Source organism: Acipenser ruthenus, chromosome 3 (assembly GCF_902713425.1).
Source record: "Acipenser ruthenus chromosome 3, fAciRut3.2 maternal haplotype, whole genome shotgun sequence".
NCBI lineage: Eukaryota > Metazoa > Chordata > Actinopteri > Acipenseriformes > Acipenseridae > Acipenser > Acipenser ruthenus.
Window position 1 is genome coordinate 69,086,083 of NC_081191.1, and position 23,315 is coordinate 69,109,397.

Genomic DNA, 23,315 nt, shown 5'->3' on the forward strand with positions numbered 1-23,315 from the left:
ATGTCTTGTAATTTGCCCAAACATTAATATTTTTCAACAAAACTTTCAGGATATATTGTAAAGTCCCTCAGGTCTTTGAAAACACTAAGCAGAATACATAATAATATTAATAAAAATGCTTACTTTTTTTTTTTTTTTTAAATCGTTGAGTACTGGATTTAGTGAATTGATATATCATCACTTTCTTTGCAGTACCTACAGACCTGCACTGCTTCACTTTATTATTATTTATTTCTTAGCCGACACCCTTATCCAGGGCGATTTACAATTGTTACAAGAAATCACATTATTTTTAAATACAATTACCCATTTATACAGTTGAGTTTTTACTGGAGCAATCTAGGTAAAGTACCTTCCTCAAGGGTACAGCAGCAGTATCCCACACCTGATATTAAACCCACAACCCTCCGGTCAAGAGTCCAGAGCCCTAACCACTACGCCACACTGCTACTTTACCTATAGACTGTTTCTGCTTGCCTGTACCAAATGCCTGCATCATAGTGCTTTCTTTCATTTTGGGTTACAAAGATGTCATTCCAAATAAACAGATGCAATATTCCACGTACCATAGAATATTATTCTATTATATAATATTCTAATATATTATATTCTAGAATATTCATGAAAAATGTAACGTTTTTTAAAAAATTCTAAATTTGTCCAGGTAAATTTTCTCTATTAAGGGTGGTGCTATTTAGATCCTCAATGCTCAATGCAGGCAGCAGTGTGGAGTAGTGGTTAGGGCTCTGGACTCTTTACCGGAGGGTCATGGGTTCAATTCCCGGTGGGGACACTGCTGCTGTACCCTTGAGCAAGGTACTTTACCTAAATTGCTCCAGTAAAAACCCAACTGTATAAATGGGTAATTGTATGTAAAAATAATGTGATATCTTGTAAGTCGCCCTGGATAAGGGCGTCTGCTAAGAAATAAATTATTATTATTATTATTATTATTATTATTATCAATGTTTAGATCATTAAAACACAGAGGTGGAAATAAGACTCCTATTGCATAACAGTTTCACCCATGCCAGGTTTCACCACGTGCTTAGCCACAGGTAACAAGGTCAGGTGTGTCATATTAAACACATAGTAAAACCAGGAACAGATCAAACTGCTATGCCATGGGAGTCTTATTTCCAATCCTGAAATAGACCCCCACTGTATAACCTTGGGCAAGCCACTTGATCTTCAGATGCAATACTGTGTAAAGACAGGCAAGATATTTCTGCACAGCTATCTTCTTTTAATGGTCTATGAGAACGAGTTTGTAAAGAAGCAAATGAATACACTGTTACAAACACTTTTCTAATTAACGTTTTTCCTTAACAAGACAGTGTTTCTATTTTGTGTTGCAGCTTCAGAACAAGGACCTCCTCATTTTTAAATTCCATACACAGTGTGATGCAAATGTCATGGGGAAAGTACCAAAGCTTCACTATTTATTTAAAGTATTTTCAATGGATTGTTAATCATTTGCTTCACCCACTGAAGGAAGTAGGTAGCTGAGCCCTACCTATATAGGATGTTTGAACTGCCACAGGGTTTGTCAACTCTGTTTACCTGTATGAGGTAACTGTTGGGTTGTGACTCTTTAACATCACAGTTAACAAATCTACATTCAAGTTACTCCATCTATGCAATAAGTTATAATAATTAGAGGTGTGAGCTCTTTGAGATTTCGTTCCACAGTATATAGCTTGTCCTAGATGGAGGCATTAAATGCAATCAAGGTGAGCTTGTTAGTGTTCATCTACCTCACCAGTGGGCTATCCTTCACAAAATGTGTGGTAAAGCATAGAAAACATTATCTTATTGTATAGCCCAAAATGCATCTTTAATAATCAATCAAGATTGATCTATCAATCAATCCTTTATTTACATAGCACCTTTTATACAAAAAGTATATTAAAGCACCATACTGGACAAAACAGAAGAAAATCAAAATACAATTCATGTGTATAAAAATTAAAGAAGTTTAGAATTCAGTTTAAAAGGCTAATATATAAAAAAAAAGAAAACAAATATAATACATTTGTGTAGAGATTAAAGAGAAACACAGTTTAAAATTCAGTTTAAAAAGGTAATCTAAAAAAAGTAAGTTTTCACTTTTGACTTAAAGTCATCAATTGATGTAGCACTTCTGATCTGAGGTGGCAGTGCATTCTACAATGTGGGAGCACAGTGACTAAAAGCTCTCTCTCTCCCTACCTTTTTGTGTATACTTGTGGGAGGCTCAGAAGGCCTGCAGTAATAGATAAAGATTTTATTTAAAACAAAAAACAAAACAAAACAAAAAAACAGCATTCTTTTATTTGGTTAACAATTTAATGATCTGACATTTTTTACCGTTAGTACCAGTAATGAGTATATTAGCTGTAACCTCATTTATTTATCAAAGGCACCACCTTGTCCCAACACCCACGCCAGATGTGCGTACCCCCTCCCACAGCAACATTTTCATTTAGAATTAAAATACTGTTAAGTAAGCACAAAGCAGTGCTTGTTCGTGTTGCAATTGAAATAGTATAGTGGTTCAAGATATGGTTAGCCTGTGAGATTGATTTATTTAATCAATACAGCTGACTGTGGTAACCATCAAAAATGTGTGTTAGAACTTCTTTACCCAACAAAGACAAAAAGCACTGTCAGGAATAGAACAAGACAATATTGTTGACCAGCGTATAAATCGTTTTTGAACTAGGAAATAAGGCACACAAAAAACCCAAGACTGTCATGTACAGCATATTTTCTCGGTAACGCGCCCCCTTACTCCCGCGTTAGTGGCCGTGTGCTCGCCCCTGCGCGCCTCTGCGGTTCAGTGACTCAGTGCTGCTCTTGGTTCTCAGACTAGCAGAGACTGCTTGGCATTTTCTGCTCCGCCATCACCAACTCTTTCCAGCAAAAATGTCCAAACTGGAGCAGATCCTCGTCCTGGAACCACCGGTCGACCTCAAATTCAAAGGTAAGGGCACGCCGCTGCAGTCGTTGTGCGAGACAGACATTTTCCTGGAACACCTGAAACTGGGAAGAAATGCACACCCCCCTTCGGTTACTGCTGGTAAACTGCCGTCGCCATTTTGAGAAAGCTAGCGAGAGTCGGCAGGCCGCAGCTATGCACCGGACTCCAGTAAGAGAGGAAGCCCGTCTGGTATGCAGGACGGATAATTCAGCGTCAAGGATGAAATGGAGGGTGCATGTTTCACAGGGGAACGCGCGTCGTGGTTGTGTGAAGTGTATGGCAGGATAGTTTTGGTCTGAACCGGCAAATATATGACCAAAACTAGTCTTCCCTGTCTTCATTTCATGGATTCAAACTACGTTGACCGCTGACTATCAGAGGACCGTTTACCAGTACTGAACAGTATATTTTTTAAATATTGATTTATTATGATTTTGTGGTTTGCAGCAGATTTCCGTAGATCATAATCTCATTGACAAAATATACTGGTAATGTTAATGTATAGTGGAGTACAAGAAATACGGTACCGGTAGTTTGCATGATTTATAAATGTGACCTTTTTTTTATTCTGCAAACATTATTTAATTATACAAATATTTTTTGTAGATAAAAAAAAAACGTACTGTTGGGAGATTGGAACACGTTAACAAATTATTGATGCTATGTGCCATTTAATAGGGTAAACTGATTTAAAGCGACGATGACATGCATGAAGTAAGTTACAAAACTATGCATTTATGATATTAGCAAATCGTATACATTTAAATCCCCGTATAAAGGTATGCCAGGGTGTGTGATAAATGGGTACAAAAAAAGACACAAAAAACCATGGCAAACCTAACGTGTTTACACCACAGTATTGATGTGGGTAGTAACTACATTTGTGTGTTAATTTTATTTTTTAATATAAATTGTGTCCCATGTTTTTTCCATAGAGCAGTGGGCACACCACAGAGTGCCTGTTACATAATGTAAGTTAAAGTATTTGTGATTTAAAAAAAAAAATGCTGTAGCTGTTCAAGAATATGGTAAAGTAATTTCAGGACTGGTTCAGGTGCAAACACATGTGTATGCCCTTGGTTGTAGATATGTGCACAAACCAGGGCCTAGCCTGGCTTGCTCTACCCATTTTTACCCACAGTGATTCTGCTGGGATAGGAGTGGTTACTGTCGGTGGTAAATATGTATCTTAAAGCAATGATGCATCTTTTCATCATATGCATTTTTTGACCAGGATTGCCAGAAAGCTCACAGTATTGCGACATATACTTTAGTCAGAATGAGGTTGCAGTACATACCATCTTAAATAACCATGTTATATTCGATGAACGTTTTTAAGGTGGCATTGTTTGGCTTTTTTGGCAGATTTACATTCATTCTCTTATTTAGTAGGGTTTTGAGGGGTATCAGGTTGGTAGTAAGCTAAATGCTATGACATTTTTTCTTACAGAAAGTGGAATTTTTAAAGAATGATAGATCTTTAATACACAGGCTTTTTTTTAACAACTGTAGATCTCTTGAATTTAAGACAGCTGTCAAGCGAACAATATAAGTAATTCAGTATCTCACAGGGTGCACCTGTTGATGTTTTAGTTGCTGTCCAGCACTCGGTCCTCAGAGTGTGGATGGAAATGTGGCTAGTTTTCAGCATGGCCAATTTAGCTGTAAATGGATACCTGCTGTCTACCAGAGGAAGCCAAAGTGTTAAATAATCTTTGTTTTCACAAATGCCACAAAAAACATATCTAATGCTATGCTTTCTATGTGTTGGTATTGTATTATTATTATTATTATTATTATTATTTATTTCTTAGCAGACGCCCTTATCCAGGGCGACTTACAATCGTAAGCAAATACATTTCAAGTGTTACAATACAAGTAATACAACAAGAGCAAGAAATACAATAACTTTTGTTCAAGCAAAGTACAAGTGTGACAAACCACAATTCAATAATACAGCAGATAATAGTGATAGTTACATCAGGATATGATTAAATAGTGATAGTTACATCAGGATGTGATTAAATACAAAGTACTACAGGTTAAACACTTGGCAGATTGCAGTATTCTGAAGTACAGAATTAAATGCAGTAAACTAGGGGGCAGATAAGAGCAAAATAAAGCACATTTACATGAAGGGTGATAGTGTCCCAGGATACAAACAGAGGAGTTCTACAGGTGCTCTTTGAAGAGGTGAGTCTTGAAGAGGCGCCGGAATGTGGTCAGGGACTGGGCAGTCCTGACAGTATTGTACAGTCCAATAACTTGTATAGTTTTGATAAATTAATATAAAGTGGTGTTGCTGTTATTTAACCCACAGTGTTTAGATAATACAAATCTGCCAAGCGAGACATTTGTGTTTTTTGGGCGCTGTTCTAAATCTGCAATTTTCTACTTTTGACCTACTTGTGAGTGTAAAAGCAAACAAAACTGTGACTTATCAAAACTAAAGACTGGACTCCTAGACCACACATCCCAAGATTTCCATGCATTTCGTTGTATTTTTCATTGTATGTCGGCAGTTAATCAGTGTTTGAAAAATAATTGTTAGGTACTGGTAGGCAACATTTGAACATTACAAATAGTCTACCTTTTTATTTTAGGTGATGCAGTTGCTTGTCTTTCTAGTTCCTCAGCCATTGTTGTACGATACGTAATATCTTGGTTTGTCCCAGGGATAATGACCAGCAGTGGAGAAACAATATAATGTTACACTAAACAGTCACAAACTCTCAGTGTTAACTGTTTTATCAATACCAGGAAATGATCCTCTCGGACACCTGATGCTTTCATTGCTCATTTGCTGCAGCCTTAACCATGTGATGTTTGATGGAGGTTTTTGATAGAGCACTTGTTCAAGACAATAAATAAGTTATGAATTACCATGCACTGCAAGTCTCAGGTCCAGCAAAATGTGCAAACTTGTCTTCAGGATATAGTAAGTTTGCTGTATTCAGACTTATGTAAAACTTTAAGGTGTAACTTACTTTTTGTTTTTCTTTCAAATATATATTTTTATTTTTTTGGATTTGCCGTGCAATTTCCAGTAGTGACACCTCCCACAAGTCTTTAGCACAAACCATTTTTGAGTAAAAGGTTGGTTAATGTTAAGGGGGGTACCCATCAAGCACATTTTGACCTCCAACTTTTGACCCCTTCACCTGATCAGTCTGAAAATGTGAATTTGAGCTTGTTTGCCTGAAACACCCCTAAGAACCAAGTCTGGTGTAAATCTGAGATGGTAGGGGGTAACCTGTTGGGTGATTTTTGTCATGGAATGACATACTGTACCTCAAATTTTCTGTACATGTTATGAAAATGCCCTTTTTTATTTTATGGAAAGCTCCTCTTACCTGTAAAGAATAAATGATGATTAGAAGAAAAACATAAGATTACAACAACATTAGAAGCTTTCAAGAGTGCTGCAGAAACCAATTAGGCCTATTTTATTTTTTCGGATTGAGCTCTTCACAGCATTCAAATGATGACTCCCAGGTGGGGGTAAGTGGTGTTGATTGGTTTAATTTTCCATTCTAAGTTAAACTTGAAGAAGCGACTGTTTTAATTTGTGTTGATCATTGCTTTCCAGAGGCAATGAAAACTGACAGGGTTGGGGAGTTTGTGAATAAGACAGGATTCATACCAACTCGGAGCTTGAATTTCATTTTTGTGCGCTGGGGGGATTTCCCCCCTATGCTGCAGCCAATGGGGATGGGGGGGATTCCAAAATTTTAGGGGGAAATGGCAAAAGAAAAGGCACTTTTGCATATAAAAAAACTACATATATTTTACTGCATCATCATTCACACTGGTGTTGCTTTAAAATAAGCTGCTTTCAGGAGACCTAACAGCTGTTCATCACTGTGAGACAGAGCACTCTCCATTGCTTTTGCCATTGTCTGACGAAGTTGTTGCATGCAGCAAAAGAAAGGTGCTTTTCTTTTTAACCAGCACTCCGTTTCTTTTTTTTTTTTTTTAAACTCTTTACACTCAGCCCTATTTCTGCTTGTTCACTGTTTTCATTTATGTGTATTTAACTACTGGATAGTTTGTACTGCATGCATGTAACATACCAAATGAAAGGCCACAAAATGTCCTTTCATATTCTGTAAGTTGCAACAGGATCAGGCATATATATATATGGTCGAGGTGAGAATGTATGTTTTTCCAAAATAATTGTTTGGTCACTGCTATGTGGATTGTAATCATCGATGGTTAAAACAAACAAACAAAAAAAAAACACAAAACACTGCACCATTGAACCTCAGTATGAAATGAACATGGGGAGTGGGGGGAATCTGAGCTTCTAAGCTTTCCAACGATACCACCCCTTTCACTCTAGCTGCTACAATGATGGAGCAATAGACTCAAATCGAAACCTAAGCTGTGAACTCTGTCAGATGATGAGAGGCTTAACTAAAGGCGATCATAGTTCCGGCTAGGAGTACCACATACACACACTGAATATGTCTTTGGAAAGCCCTGAGACTCAACCAGGTTGGTGGCTTTTATGGTGCCTAAGTAATATGTGCGCTGACGCCCTAAAATGAATGATTTGTCAGAGTTAAAGCGAAAGTCACCGCTTGCAAAACACCTAGATAGACTTAATATCGTCTTCTTTTTTTTTCTAAAAACTGTTTACTTTCTGCAGTGTACTGAGTTTCTATAGTCCTTAAAGATAGCGGCCGAGAATCATGTACGAGAGAATAAAGTCTCGCGGCACTTAAAATATCCAGCACTACTTTTATTTATTTATTTTAACCAGAACTACTCGGAATGCGGCTCATAGTGCTTTCGTCACTGACACCCACGTCCTAGTAGAGTGTTGTAGTGTTTCAGGCATTCTAAATTGGGTGACAAATACAGTAGCTTGGTGTCTTAAAATATCTCTGCGGGATTTTCCCGCACTGAAAGTTGCAGATATACGGGAGCAACTTGGAAAATGCGTGATTCCCGCAATCCTGCGCTGAAATGCAAGCTCTGCTACTATACAGTAGGTACCACATGTTTCTTGTCCAGAACACTTAACTGGCAGTGTGGAATAACAATAGTCTCCACCAGAAGTTTCTGCCTGTTTCCAGAGCAAGATCTGATAAATAACTGGGCCGGAGTCAAGTTGGAGGAAGGTTGCGCCTTAAATCTGATCTGATTTCCTTGTTGGAGTCTTGCCCTCCTTTTCTCCACTAGCTCCACATAAGTCAATGTAAAGATTCTTTGCACTCTGATTTGCTGAGCTATAGGGATATAATCTCTAGTCTATGCCCTTATAATCCTTGTAATAGAGGTCTTCATGGGTCCAAATTAACCAACCCGACCACGAACCGACAATTATTTACCCAACCCGATGTAAAATTCTTATTAGACACGGATCCGACCCGGCCCAAAAAAAGTGGAACGCTTTTCCTTTCCCCAGCTTAGTATATGCACTGACTACATACAGTATTAAAGCAGTTTTTTGTTTTTTTTTCCCAGTTAACCTGGAAATCTGGATGAACTACAGACTGTATTTATTCCATCATGAACCTACACAGAGGACTGTAAAATTTTGTTTAAAAGTTACAAAGATAAATAAATGATCAGAATCAAATTAACTGAAGTACGATCTCGTAAATGCAAAACTTGTTTTCCTTCTTTGTCTATAACAACAACAAATTCCCACACCGCAGACTTCCATCTTTCTGTGAGCTTTTGTTCACGGAATTTGTTTTTCTTTCATGTCCTTCATAAATAAATCCATTACTCATACTTTTAAGAATGATCTAAAAGAAACACCTTCGATATGGTTCACGTGTCTGCTGCTGCGCTCTGCAAGCCATGTCATGTGCTACTGGGGGAAGCCAATCCACGCAACAGGAAATGTAAACAATGATTTTTTAGTACCAAAGAGAGCCTCTTTTAATAGTAATCAACAGTTTTTGTATTACTGAGTAAACAAAATCCGACCCGACCTGAGTGTTGCTTGACAATTTTGCACCCGAAAATCCGTTCGGTATGGATCGGGTCTCGGGTATGGGTAGACCCGTGAAGACCTCTAACTTAAAACCGCATCTCTTAACCTAACTTAAAGATATCGGAAACAAAACTTAAAAATAAACCTGAAGTCCATCTTGGATTTACTGTGGATGCTGAACTAACTTTGAGTTTCAATTGTTAAACTATTATATTAAAATAACATAATTCAAATTAAAAAGCTGCAGTGTTTTGTTAAAATAGCAAATCGCTGACTTGGTATATAGCTTAGCAAGTACCTCAATGTTTTCTTGTCACTAATGAGTAGAGCACCCGTGAAATTCTTTTTTTTTTTTTTTAATTTTTCGTTTTAGTTTTTACAAATGTTGTTATTACAGATACATATTAATAAAACAACTCAAATAGATGTATATCAATAGTAGTATAGTAGAAGTCATGTTTGAACTAAGTACATATTTATTAAACAATATCCACTAAATACTGGCCATGCCCTCTATAAAAATACATTAAGATAAAATTTTAAAAAAAATAAATATATATATATATATATAAATTTACACTGCCCTACTATTGTGGGGCTGTCGTAATAATTGCTCATACAGCAATCTACCCATTTAAAATAATAATAATAAAAAAGAACATAGGATTTGTATTTCAATCCCATTTCCCTGAAGAAGTATACAACAAGCTTGGAGTTTCTCAGTGTTTAGACACTAAGCAAAGCAGATTCATTCATTCAAATCCATTCAAAACCAAAACAGCATTTGCTTCGGTGCAAAGTTGACACCACTTGAAATAAAACAAAGAATGAGCATACTAATACAAAATACAGATGAACCTGTTTTATACCACCTTGCTTTATATCAAACCCCCTTTATCCCGATTTTTTAAAAACCACTCGCCGTGCACCACAAGTTCTGTGAGAAATTACCTTTCAATATCATCTCACAAACCTAATTATTGTCACGTTTTGTGCAGTCTGTCAAATGCTGTGTGGCCAGGCTAAGTAACCATAGGATATAATCATTTTATATAATCATTTATATTAATCAACAGCATCTGTGTTTGTTTTCTCATGACATAGGTACTATTCTAGAGAGATAGTGACAACCCTTTTGTAAAGTAACTTAACAATTACATTAAGATTAATGTAATTCTCCTTTATTTTAGATATCCTGGTTGCCTGTCTTCCTCTTTAGGATAGTAAGGCTGCAGCTTATCACAGACTAATTAAAGGGATCAGCATTTCAGAAAGTGTGTGTTCAGAAGCCTCTGTGTGAGGTCTTGTATCATCTCTCATGGAAAATAAAGTAATCTGAACTGTGTTGATATCTCTGTCTAGGTAAATTGAATACTGAGTTTTATCTGTACCTGATTTGAAGTTTAGAATGTATACTTGAAGAAACTAAAGATATAATCGTATCATCTTTGTGTGTTTGGCCACACCATGTTTTGACTGTGGAAGCTAAATTGCCAGTACAGTGTGTGAGCAAGATTGACAGTTTGACCCAAACCTCACATATTAAATCATCTTTGCAAGATGTGCAAGTTAGTGCTTTCTGGAAGTTTAGATTTTTAGTGCAGTCAGCCTGAATCAGACATTGAAAAAGATGGCTTGTCAAAACTGTTCTAAACCGTGACAGATACTAGAATTGTATGTTACAGTAACTCATTTTTGTATTCTTGTAATATATGGTAAAAGTAATAAGGATAGCCTAATTTAATGAAGACCCCATCCTGAGGTTGTGTTCAGCCATTGCAAATCAAATCAACAATATTTAAATACCGGTAAATAAATGGACAGTGGGTTTTGGTGTATCTGCCTTTTGTTTCATGGCATTGTCCTTGGCTATACAGTAGACCTGTACAATTGTCTCACAAATGAGAACTAAAATTCAGCACAAAGGTTAAAATAAAAAGATCAATGAAAACCTATTGTGTTGCTGCAGTGCAAATTTTTTGTGGGGGTGTGGCTTTCTGGCATTTTAGTGCATGTACTGCAAACTGTCTCCAAACCTGAAACCCCTATCATGTTGTGTAACATTGTACTTGTTCAATTTCCTACTTCTTGAGCATCTGCTTGATTTGTGGTTTTACATTTGCTAGCTCATGTTTGTACAGTTCAGCAATCTCACAAGGCTAGTAATACCTGCTTTCTTTCATTCTGTCACACCTCACTTGAACCTTTAGCTCTTGGTGTTCACTGTTTGCACTGACATTTTAAGCCTAAGTTTTATGTAGGGTTGTCATTTAAATTTACTGTAGTAAATATATTTCATTTAAATATGAAAACCAAGAAATCTAATTAGCTGTGATGGTTGTACTGCACATTGCACTTTGTAAAAGGTAAACATGCTCACATTGTCAGATACTATCTTTCATGTGGGTTGTAAATGGGGTACAACAGGATAAGGGCTCTCCAAAACTTTCCAGTTGAGGGTCGATTTAACTTTATGATGGATATAAAGACATCCTAAATGCTAAGCAGAACAACGCAGTGACTAATTAAGAAAACGGCTTGGAAGTATTTATTTATTTATTTATTTATTTATTTATTTTTTACACTGTGGACTGCAGTACAATGTAAAACGTCTACTGTTGGCTTTCTGGGAATGGATGGAGTGACGTCAACATTTGCACTGACCATTAGAAGTACAACCAGGTATGTTCCTTGTTTTGAATTATTTACAGGTTATTGAATGAACAAAGAAATGTCGTCTTGGACATTGTTTGTACACTTGGTGAACCCGTCCGGTTCCTCCGAAGAGTGAATTTAAACTTTAGCGGCTTACACTTGTACTGTCTGCTGTAGTACGCATATGTATTTCCTTTTATTCTTTATTTCGGGTATTTGAATACACATTGTCCCCTGTCTATTCGAATAGGAAACTATTTGAAATTCCCATTCCTGTATTTAATACAACCGGCTACTAGTACATTTAAATTTGCCACATTTCTTTCTTTTTCTCTATATATCTAGCTACCGTCAAAAAAAAAAAAATACCAGGACACAACTACCATTAATTTTACCAAGTATTAACAAGCAACCAGTAGGCCCTTATACTTAGTAGCATTACTATAGTACAGCTAAATAGACAGTGAAAAAATAGCATTAAACTTCTGGGCCATTTCTTTCTCTTGGCAGCTGTTAACATCTTTCAAACACAGTTGCTTATGCTTGAAGTAGTCAGCAAGAGAGTCTAGAAGGGATTTCAGCAAAACACGCAACCATACACAGGAGGTCATGTGATACACAGGAGGTCATGTGAAAGGGGCACAGCTCGGTATTAGGGATATGCTTTTGGTACATTTTTATGAACATTTAAATGCTATGCAGGTGCCAGTAGACTCAAAACGAAACCTAAGCTGTGAAGTGAACTCTGTCACATGATGAGAGGCTTAACTTCAGGCAGTCGTAGTTCCGGCTAGGAGTACCGCATATACGTCTTTGGAAAGCCCCGAGTCTGTACCTTTACTACGGCGCCTGAGTAATATGTGCGTAACCTTGTTTACGCTGGCGCCCCAAAATGAATGGGGCTGAGTTTTAAGAGTTTAAATTGAAAGTCATCGCTTGCAAAACAACACCTAGATAGACTTAATCGTTTTTTTTGTTTTGTTTCAAAACTGTTTACTTGTACTGCAGTTTATTGAGTTTCTATAATGCTTAAAGATAGAGTCCGAGAATCACGTACGAGAGAATAAAGTCTTGTGGCACTTAAAATATCCAGCACTACTTTTATTTATTTATTTATTTTAACCAGAACTACTCAGAATGCGGCTCATAGTGCCTTCGTCGCTGACGCCCACTTCTTTAGAGATGAAACACTGAACGCCTGAAACGCTACAACTTTCTAAATTGGGTGAAAAATAGAGTAGCTTGGTGTCTTTAAAATATTTCTGCAGGTCTTTCCCGCACTGAAAGTTGCACGGATTCCAATTCGTTGTTATATTAACTCTACTGTTCAGGGATCGGTGCCACAAAGGGAAATCCTTTTTTATTTTATTTATTAAATTTATTTATTTATTTATTTATTTATTTTAATAACTAGCCCGTTCTGTGACAAATTACATGTCAAGGACATCCTTTTTTTTAAAAAAAATTTAACAAATGATTTTTGTAAAAGTGTACTGGTAAATTAAAGCCTATACATAACTCATTTACACTTATGTTGTCTGAATTAATATTGAAAAAAAAAACTTCCTTTTAAAATAGTGTTATACATATTCACAGTCGCCATCTAGATCATTCTGTTTATTGTGGATGTTTGCATCCACAGTAATTTATGAATGTTTTCATTTCAAATAATGAAGCATTGAACTTGTGTTTTAGTGGTATGGCAATTTTGTTTGGCATAATTCTTCACATACCACGGTTTTCTCGTCCGGTTCCTCAAAATAATTCCAAACGGGGCTTTGGCTTGTTCCTTTTGTTTTAGAGATGCAATTTTATTAAAAAAAATATATAAAACGTCAGGAAAAAAAAAAACGCTTTTCTTGCCCTGTGTGGACTGAACCATACCACACTCACTATAGCATGAACACACTGCACCAATCAAGAGACAAATCAACAGAGAATAAAACCCAGCCCCAGTGTCAATCTTTCTGCTGCACCAATTAGAAAAACTACTTGGAGGCAATTGCCAAACCCCTTTCTTTTTATAATATCCATCCTTACTGTGGCACCACAGCAGTCGGATCTGCGATGGACTGCTGTATATGATGATAAATTAATACATTAAAAAATGTGTTTAGTGAAATTTGTCACGAGACCGGTTGTACATCTAGCATATTATTCAATGTTTAACCACTTCTTTTGAGTTTATACGTTTTAAAATTCCCATCTCGGTGTAGGTTCAGTCTGTCAGTCCACTCCGATCCAAGACATTCCCATGTCTGTTTTCCAGTTCTGCATAGCAGGAACTACGCTGAATATGCTCACGTCAACATTGTAAAGCTTGTACCTCACACAACGCAGCTGTATTACCTGCATTATTTCATAAATAAATACAAAAGAATCTGCAGTGGGGCTGGGTCAGATGGACAGACACGTGTTCTGGGGATGCAGACATCGGAAACCTGAGTCCTGACAAATCATGCGAGCGTAAAGGATATGGGTACCCGCGTCCCTGAGAGCCTTGTAAATATGTTGTGCTTTAATCCCTATTGGCCATAAAATAGAAAAAAACCCATAAAAGGCAATCGATGAAATGCTAGGCCTAATACATATTATGTAGTGTGGCTTTGCTATGTGTCATTTTGATCTTGAATGCTGCAAGGCTTAGCTTTTTTTTTTTTTTTTTTTTGTGGTAGTTATTTACCTATTTCTTTAGTGGCAGTACCCCCAGGTAACAGTCGGATTAAATTTACTGCTTTCAGCGTTTTAAGGTCGATGCTCCATACATTAATAAAGCAAACTTTTGGCCTGTAATGTTTGGGTCTCGATTAAGTGTGGTCTGTTTTATGGAGACATGGCTAAAACTGCTGAATAAAAACCAATAGCTGTCTTGTGGAAATATGGGATGATAGGATTTTGTTATTTAATTGAATTTGGAGTATTCAAAAATGTTTCAGCTTATTATTATTATTATTATTATTATTATTATTATTATTATTATTATTATTATTTATTTCTTGGCAGACGCCCTTATCCAGGGCGACTTACTGAGTACTTTCACGTTCCCATTCGTCCAGAGCACAGAAAGTACTTCTGCTTCTCTTTTCAAGGAAGAGATTACGAGATTGCTGTGCTGCCATTCGGCCTCGCCCTAGCTCCTTGTACGTTTTCAAAGCCAGAAACTATTGGGTCTGATGGCCGCAGCCATATCGGCCATTCAGCTGGGTCTGCTTTGAATGCGCCCGCTACAAGCGTGGCTCAATGCGTTCTATCTCAATGCCAAACGTGACGGACACCGTCGGCTGACTGTGTCACGCATGCTCGGCAGCTCTACGCTGGTGGAGGACAACCTCTCACCTGCGTGAAGGTGTGCGAATGGGAGTAGTGTTGAACCACCAAGTGGTGACGACAGACGCCTCCAACTTAGATTGGGAAACGGTCTGGGAAGGCAGAGGGGTAAAAAATCGGTGCAGTGCCTTTTAAACCTGTTTTATTGGGAAAAAATACTTTTAAACTGCGTGTGTGAAAATAAATTGGACCTGACGCGCCTGAGAGGCGATTGAATAAATGGACCACTTAGGGTTAATGTGCTCCACAAATATTTTATTTAACCCAAAATAAAATGGGTAAACATTTCTTAAATAACTGAGTAATGGTTTTTCTCATATTGATTTAATTTTGTACTTTGCGCATTTTGGAGTGCTGTGACAGGGTGCTCGTGTCACGTGTGTGGGTAACCGCTGCTTAGGGCAATACAGAGAGACATGGGAGGTGGAGTTGAAACGCCAGCACAGTCGCGCAGGATTTATTAATACAAAAGTAATTAAACAAAGGGTACATGTGACCTTACTAGCGATGGTAACGCACAGAGGACACATACAAGAAGCTGTACAAAAGGCAAAATAAAACACAGTACAAAAACTAAATAAAAGGTGCCACACAGGGCGAGCGCTAGCCTTATAAATGAGGCGTCCCGCTCCAGGAACCGGCTACACTTATGAGCCGTTATTCATATGATGACTCCTGCTGCTTCTTACTGCCTTGGCTGAGCGGTGCCTTCGCAAACACCGCTTGCAGTTCCAGGGTTCCTTACTGCAGAGCGGACTCTCTCTTCCCGAGTATACGCAGCTCCCCTCTGTAGCATGGCATTGCAGTCGCCCAGAGCGATCTTCACCGGATGTTTTTAAACTGACGGACACTCGGTCAAGACCCGCCCACCTGATTGAGGACCAGCACAGCCAATCACTTGCTGCCCTTCCCCTCAACCAAGCCTAGCAGGCAGCAAGTCTCAATCGATCACCCGTCTGTAAACAATAATTTAATTGCACAAATCAACTCCAAAAAGACACACAATAAACCCATTTCCACATACAAATTATACCAAAACGAATTCCCACCTGTGCAGGGCAATCGCCCTGCCACAAGTGCGTATGGGTGATTGCCTATGAAATCAATAAAAAAAAAAACGGCCATTTTTCAGTTGACCGCCTCTGATTTTGATGAACGTTTGCACATATTGTCTTTGGAAGAAATGGTTACACTGAATTGTAGTCCTGAGTCATCAAAGCTTGACCTGATATGGACACCCACCCTACCTTTACATGGTCATAACTTCCTCCATAATTGACATAGAAAGCTGGTGTTGGTGTCGTTTTTTAAAGCTCTCAAATAGGTATATCTATTCATTAGATGAAATTGATGTGAAATACAATATAAAGTTGTGTGAATCTGTGACCTTTGACCTCACCCAGGTCAAATTGCGTAACCTTGGATTTTTGCTAAGACCCTTATCTACATATGCAAGTTTCATTTTGTGCCTGCCATTGGTTGAGGCACAGCGCAGAGCTGAATGCAGAATGTCAGGTGAATCTTCTAAGTGAAGCAATTACACACTTAATACAATTAAACAAATATTTTATTTGCAATAGAGTATACTCTCCTCTCCTGTTAAAATGAAGCTGCAGTGAACTGCTGCAGCTGTAACAGCTATTGATCTATTAATGAGTTAACCAAGATGCCCCATTTACACAGTTTGCTAAAACAAACTAATAGAGGTGAATTAAATAAAAATCAATACTGAATTGTGCATGTTTAATTTTGTCCACACCAGTGGTACTTTTGTCAGTGCATGTTTTGGTATTTTAAACTCTTCAAATCCAATGAATCGCTGAGCCTAGAAAAGAAAATGTATTGTGAAAAGTGGTGGAAATGTATATTTCATTTTCAGGTCTCTGTCCTTGTATTTCTGCATGCAACACAATTTACCACTCACCTATGCTTAAACTGCCCTTTTCCCTTCGTAGCCACTCTTTTGAGGCTTTTGATGCTTTGGCCATCTCCTTGTCTCTCAGGGTGAATGTCCTTCCTGTTGAAGTTGTTGGCTCCACTGATGTCCGCACATCCCTCATGTCTACAATAAATTGATCTGGACGGCGTGGGAAACAGAATGACCGTGCTGGTCCACTCGGGTGCAGGAAGTTAATTTCAGTGGCTGTGTCATGAGTCATGCATTCTGATATTGCAACATATGGCATGTGCTGAGAATTCCCATCTTTGTCTAGCCAATAGAAAACAAAAGAATGTATGGTTGCCTGAGTTGTTCCAATGGTGTGATTGTGCTTCATCTTGCATGGTAAGTGAAGTTTTGTGCAAAATCACCAACAACTAGCAATTCATTTTCTTGAAGGAGTTCATCCCTCAGCTGTTGATAATATGAACTGATCAACAGGTTAATTGATTGTCTGAAGGGTGGATCTGTCAGTTGTAGTTCACTTCCGATACTCCACTGCGTCCACCAGGCTTTCTTGAAAGAGCATTTGTAGTCAATTCTGTGTCAATTTCCATGGTCAAAAGTTATGACCATGGAAAGGTTGGGTTTGGGGTCCAAAATGGGTCAACTTTGACTTTATCTCATGAATGGGATGTCACTTGTGCTAAAACTTTACCCTGTAACCACTTCTCCCAAAGGCAAACATGAATGGAATTTTTTGTCCAAATCAAAAGGGTCGAGGTTTTTGGTGATTGATTTCATATGGAATGACACGTATGCTTTTTTTTTGTTAATCTACTTTATCTTTTTTTTTTTTTTTGTCTATTTTCTGGGATACACTGCTACTTAAGTATTTATTTATTTATTTTTTCCGATTTAGTTCCTGAGTAGTCGCTGCAGTTATTATTGAGGTGTACTTGCCGCTGTGTGGTGGTGTTTTCTGTAAAACCTTGATATTCTATCAGTTAAGAAAAGGCTTAATGCAAAGCTTGTTTTTAATGTTGTCTTTATTACGCCGGCCGGAGACCTGCTCTTACAACTGCATTATCATATTTCCTAAATTCTTTAAATTCTGAAATAAATTTTCGATACCCGGGTAGTAAAAAGAGACCTGGGTCAGGTAATTTAAAATCTGACGTGCCGAAGTTGTCATTAAGGCAAAAGGGTGTGGTGTGGGGTGGGGGAGCGTTGACTCAGGCAGGGGCAAAATTACAGGCATTATTTACAATCGGTAGATAGATTATGTTTACAGTTAGGCATGCTTACAATTCCGAGGTAGAGCACAGTTAGACTCATATTGACTGGTAAAATACAATTCAAAGTTGCTGCAGTATGTCTACTGTTTTGGCATTTCAAATATTTTCACAAAACAGACGACTACAGTGTGCAGTGCAGAAGCACATCATAGACATATGTAGGTGAAAAACGCAAACAAGTCGCTACATTTAAAAAAAAATGTATATATCCACTAAAATAAATGGCTTTACATAATCTCTGCAAGTAAGAAATTTTAGTTTCCAGTGTGAAAGCACAGCATGAAATAATAAATGTAACATCCAAAGTAGTACTATAGCAATAAAATGTTCAATACAAAAAATGCCTGAGTTACAAGCTCTTGCAGCATCTTTTTTTTTTTTTTTTTTTTTTTTAATCCAAAATACAGATTTTAGTGTAACGGGAAAGCGTAATATATCAGACTGACGGAGGCTGTATCATCTGATCTGAAACCGCTGAGCTTCCCCGCCTTCATCACCTGAACCTGCATCATTTTGCATTAGTATGGTAATTCTTAGTTTTTTTTCAAGTGGTGCAAAGTTTGCAATTGAGCAAATGCTGTTTTGGCTTTGAATGAATTTGAATGAATGAATCAAGCTTGTTGTATACACAAAGAGAGAAGAAAAATGAATGGTCAGAGAATTGGCTGTAAGTGAGACTGGGGTTTCCATTTCAACCATAGGTTGAGTATTGCATGGTGGAGGTCTCAATGGTTGCAAACCGTGGAAAAAAGCCACTCTTAGGAGAACGTCACAAGCACAATCACTTTAAAGTTTGCAAAACAGCATTTAAATGATGGATATGAGTTTTGGTCAAAGGTTTTGTGGAGTGATGAAACAAAAATCAAGGTATTTGGTCACGGTGATAGTTACGTTTGGAGAAAGTCTGGTGAGGTGGAGAAAGTCTGGTGAGGCAGAGAAAGAAAAGAACACCATACCTACTGTCAAGCATGGAGGTGGTAATATCCTTCTACGTGGCTGTTTTTCCTCTAATGGCACAGGAAATTTAGTTCCAATACATGGTAAAATGGATTCCATAGCATACCAAAAGATACTGGCCAATCATCTGAAACCCTCCGCTACAAAACTTGGTTTAAAGCGCAACTGGATGTTCCAACGCAACAACGATCCAAAGCACACAACATCTACTTCAGAATGGTTAAAGAAGAGAAAAATCAAGGTTCTGGAATGGCCTAGTCAAAGTCCTGATCTAAATCCGATTGAGAATCTTTGGTATAAGTTGAAGAAGGCTGTGCACAAGAGAAGTCTTCAGAATTTGAATGAACTAAAGAATCATGCCAAAAGCGCATTTGAGAGATATCCTAATGGTTTAAAAGAGGTTATTCTTGCTAAAGGTGCCTCAACTAGCATTTAATTTCAAGTTCCTTGTTGGTATGACTACTTTTAATTAGCATTTTTGGGGTTTTGCAAAAAGATTGCTCAAATAAATAATTGTAAACATCTACAAAAGCAAAAAGTTTGCTACAAAAGATTTTTCATATCGTTGCCCACCCCTATCTGTTCATATTTCACAAAGCCTTAAAGTGCTGTTGCCTTCTGTTAGCTGAATGTCTCATGTACGTGTGTACTGGGCAATCCAAAATGAGCACCCATATTAACAATGTATAAACACACTCCACTCTGCTAATAGCTACAATAGCACTGTATTCTATGTATTGTGAATCTGTTTTCAGCAGGTCTTTGCGGGTGAGTTTTTATACTATGCTTGAAGCAGTGTGGTCCAGGGCTTGTAACTAGAAGGTCACTGGTTCAAGTCCCACCTCTGCCACTGACTGACTCACTGTGTGACCCTGAGAGTCATTTAAACTTCTTGTGCTCCATCCTGCAGATGAGATGTTAAATCAATGTCCTATTGTAAGTGACTTTGCATATAATGCACAGTTCTCAGCCTACCTCTGTAAAGTGCTTTGTGATGGTGGTCCCCTATGAAAGGCGCTATATAAAGATATTATTTATATATACATTCTTAGTTGACAACTGCAAGTACAATTATGTGATGCATGGCCTCGGACCATTGTTGCTTAATTGATGGAAGGAATCTTTTCCTTTGCATTGTTTTAAAAGTCCACGTGTATTCGTAGACGCCACATTAAACAGTGTAAATGCCCCTGTACTTCTAAAGTAAATGAGCACAGTAAATGAGAGTACCAGGCCCGGGTACTCTCCCGCCTAGACTACAGCAACTCCCTCCTGGCTGGCCTCCCTGCGTCCGCCACCCATCTGCTCCAGCTCATCCAGAACTCTGCTGCTCGCCTGGTGTTCAATCTCTCAATCCAAGCAAATAGATATCCATATGCGCCTGTGGGGAAAATGACAATGACAAAGTAGCCATAAGGTATTATGGGTCCCAATTTTTAGGCCACACTGACGCCAACACCATGCTTAGAAGTTTAGTACTTTTTTAAAAATTTGTTAACTGCATCTACAATTAAAAACGGACATGCAAGAATAAATGAGTAATTTTAATATGGTCCTAAATGGTTGTTGTGAACAGATGGGTTTTCAGTAGCCGACCAAAAGAAAGACTTGAGTCTGCATGTTGGATTTTGTCTGGGAAGGCATTCCATGCTTTTGAGGCATAACAGCACAAAGCTCTTGAGCCGAATGTTTTGAGATTAGCTCTAGGGAACTGTAGGGATAATTAGGTCAGACAGATAGGTTGTGGTCAGATCATGTATTGATTTATACACCAGTAGGAGAATTTTATTGTCAATGCAGAACTTCACAGGGAGCCAGTGTAGAGACTTCAGGACAGTGGTGATGTGCTCAGTTGATTTTGTCCTTGTAAGAACTCTAGCTGCAGAGTTTTGAAGCAGTTGAAGTTTTTTCAAGGTGCAATCGCTAACACCAGAAAAGAGAATTGCATAATCTACTCTTGACATGAATGCATGGATGAGCATTTCAACATCTTCTTGTGACAGCATTGGCCAATGTCTTGCAATATTTCTAAGATGGTAATAGGACATTTTTACAGTATTATTAATGTGCTTGTTAAAACCTGAGGTCTCTATCAAAGATGACTCCCAGATTTGATAGTTGGGAGAGGGAGAAATGACCATGTTTCCTATGGAGATTACAAGAGGAGAAACTGACTGCAACCTCTGAGTACCGAGGATCAGAATTTCAGTCTTGTCCGAGTTGAGCTTCAGAAAGTTACTTAGTCATACAGGCAGTCATTTATCGTGGAAAGTCCAAGATTTGGGTCTGCAGGTAATGAAGTAAATCTGATTTATCATCTCAATCTCAAACCTTCTAAAAATGGATTTTATGAATTGTTTTTTGGTCCTAGAAATTGTGTGTTGTCATGGAAAGTGCTTAAGTCTTTGAATTCACTCGGTGGGGGTGGGAGGAATACCCTGACTAACGTTTAATTCAATATTCCATGAGTAATGCGGTTTGCTCAGTGATGGACTGTTGTGAATCATGGGCATTTCCAATAGCCTAAATAATACCTCAATACTCAAACAATCTTCTACTTGCATGGAGCTGCTGTTCAGTTCAGGAACCTCATGCACAAAAAAGAGAACCTTGTTTGTGGACTGTTTATAAAAATATATACAGTGCCTTGCAAAAGTATTCAGACCCCTGACCAATTCTGTTCTGTTTGATATTTTATTTTAAAACACTGAAACTCAAAATCAATTATTGTAAGGTGACATTGGTTTTATGTTGAAATATTTAAGAAAAATAAAAAAACTGAAATATCTTGCTTGCATAAGTATTCAACCCCTGTGCTGTAGAAGCTCCTAGTTTACACCGATGAAAGAAATTTATTCAAATCCTCCTTCCTGGCTTTGTTAGAGAAGAGAGCACCGTCTTGCATCCAGTAGTTTTGATTTCTTCAACTTGTCATTCAAACCGGATACTAGTTGCTATTGTGGTTACTGTATTGTTGCTGACAGCAAACACTATTCTGAATTTAAATTTTTTATAAATTTAGTCATTGCCAATTATTTTTATTATTTTCTCCCAATTTGGAATCGCCAATTATTTCATTTTGCTCAGCTCACCGCTACCACCCCTGCACTGACTCGGGAGGGTGAAGACGAACACACGCTGTCCTCCGACGCGTGTGCCGTTTGCCGTTACAGTGTGGACTCACCATGCAGCCACCCAAGAGCTCTCTGGCAGCTTACAGGCAAGCCCGCAGACGCCCGGCCAGACTACAGGGGTCGCTGGTGCGCGGTGAGCCGAGGACACCCTGGCCGACATAATCCTACCTCCCCCCGGGCGGCTCTCGGCCAATTGAGCGCCGCCCCCTGGAAGTTCCCGTCCACGGTCGGCAAAGGAATAGCCTGGACTCGAACTCCCGACGTCCAGACTAATAGAGCGCATCCTGTACTCCACGTGGAGCGCCTTTACTGGATGCGCCACTCGGATCCCAACTATTCTGAATTTTTTTTTTTAATTAATTTTTTATTTTTTTTTGTAACGTTACTTGCTGTACTACATTTAAGTAGATAGATTGAAAGTATAAGAATCAGTGATGGTGCTCTTTCTACTGCATTGTACCCTTGTTCAGGTATGTGTGTGTGTATGTGTGTGTGTGTGTGTATATATATATATATATATATATATATATATATATATATATATATATATATATATATATATAATATATATATATATATATATATTATAGATGGCCTTCCGGGTTAATAATGACAGCCTTTTATGGGCCAAGTGTTTTTCAGTGGGATGCTCCCCCAGGTCCAAGGTTTTTTTGGCTGTAGTTGACTCTTCCTAAAAATTCACAAACACAGACGTTAACATAACCAATATTTATAAATGAAAAGCAGTAACTTACTTTAACTTAGTGGTGCTTTGCTTCGTAATATCCATGGAGAAAAACAAGGTCTTGTTATTGTTTACGATTCCATCATCTACCTCAAAACCGTAATATTTCTATGCTTCACTGTGCACAGACTTCAGGGTTGTTAATTTTCTAGTCACTCTGGAAGTAATTGAATCTGAAGCTGGTCTGCGTGTAAATGCAAAATTTGCGAGTCAGCATTATTTTGAGATGTTTTGATGTCTCAAAAAGTACATTTCACTTATTTATAATACCAAAAATTCACGGCGATGAATAATAGGTTAAGTAAACACGCAGCCAAAGTGAAACGCTGACGCATACGCATATCTGAAAGTAAGGCAGGGTGCAAAATTCGGCACGACTCCGTCAATATTTGTTGTGCCAAACTTCAT

General features: G+C 38.0%; 1 protein-coding gene across 2 annotated transcripts in view; it reads left to right on the forward strand.

Moving 5' to 3' along the window:
- The first annotated feature begins 2,650 nt into the window (after nucleotides 1-2,650).
- The window catches only part of LOC117394850 (vesicle-associated membrane protein-associated protein A-like), a 38,118-nt gene continuing 17,453 nt past the window's right edge, over nucleotides 2,651-23,315 (forward strand). The window contains exon 1 of one of the 2 annotated variants that reach the window (XM_059015646.1): nucleotides 2,651-2,965. In XM_059015646.1, the coding sequence (XP_058871629.1) occupies nucleotides 2,908-2,965 (58 nt within the window). In that variant the 5' untranslated portion in view covers nucleotides 2,651-2,907. The remainder of the gene's footprint in view (nucleotides 2,966-23,315) is intronic. The other variant, XM_033993499.3, reaches the window with a different exon arrangement.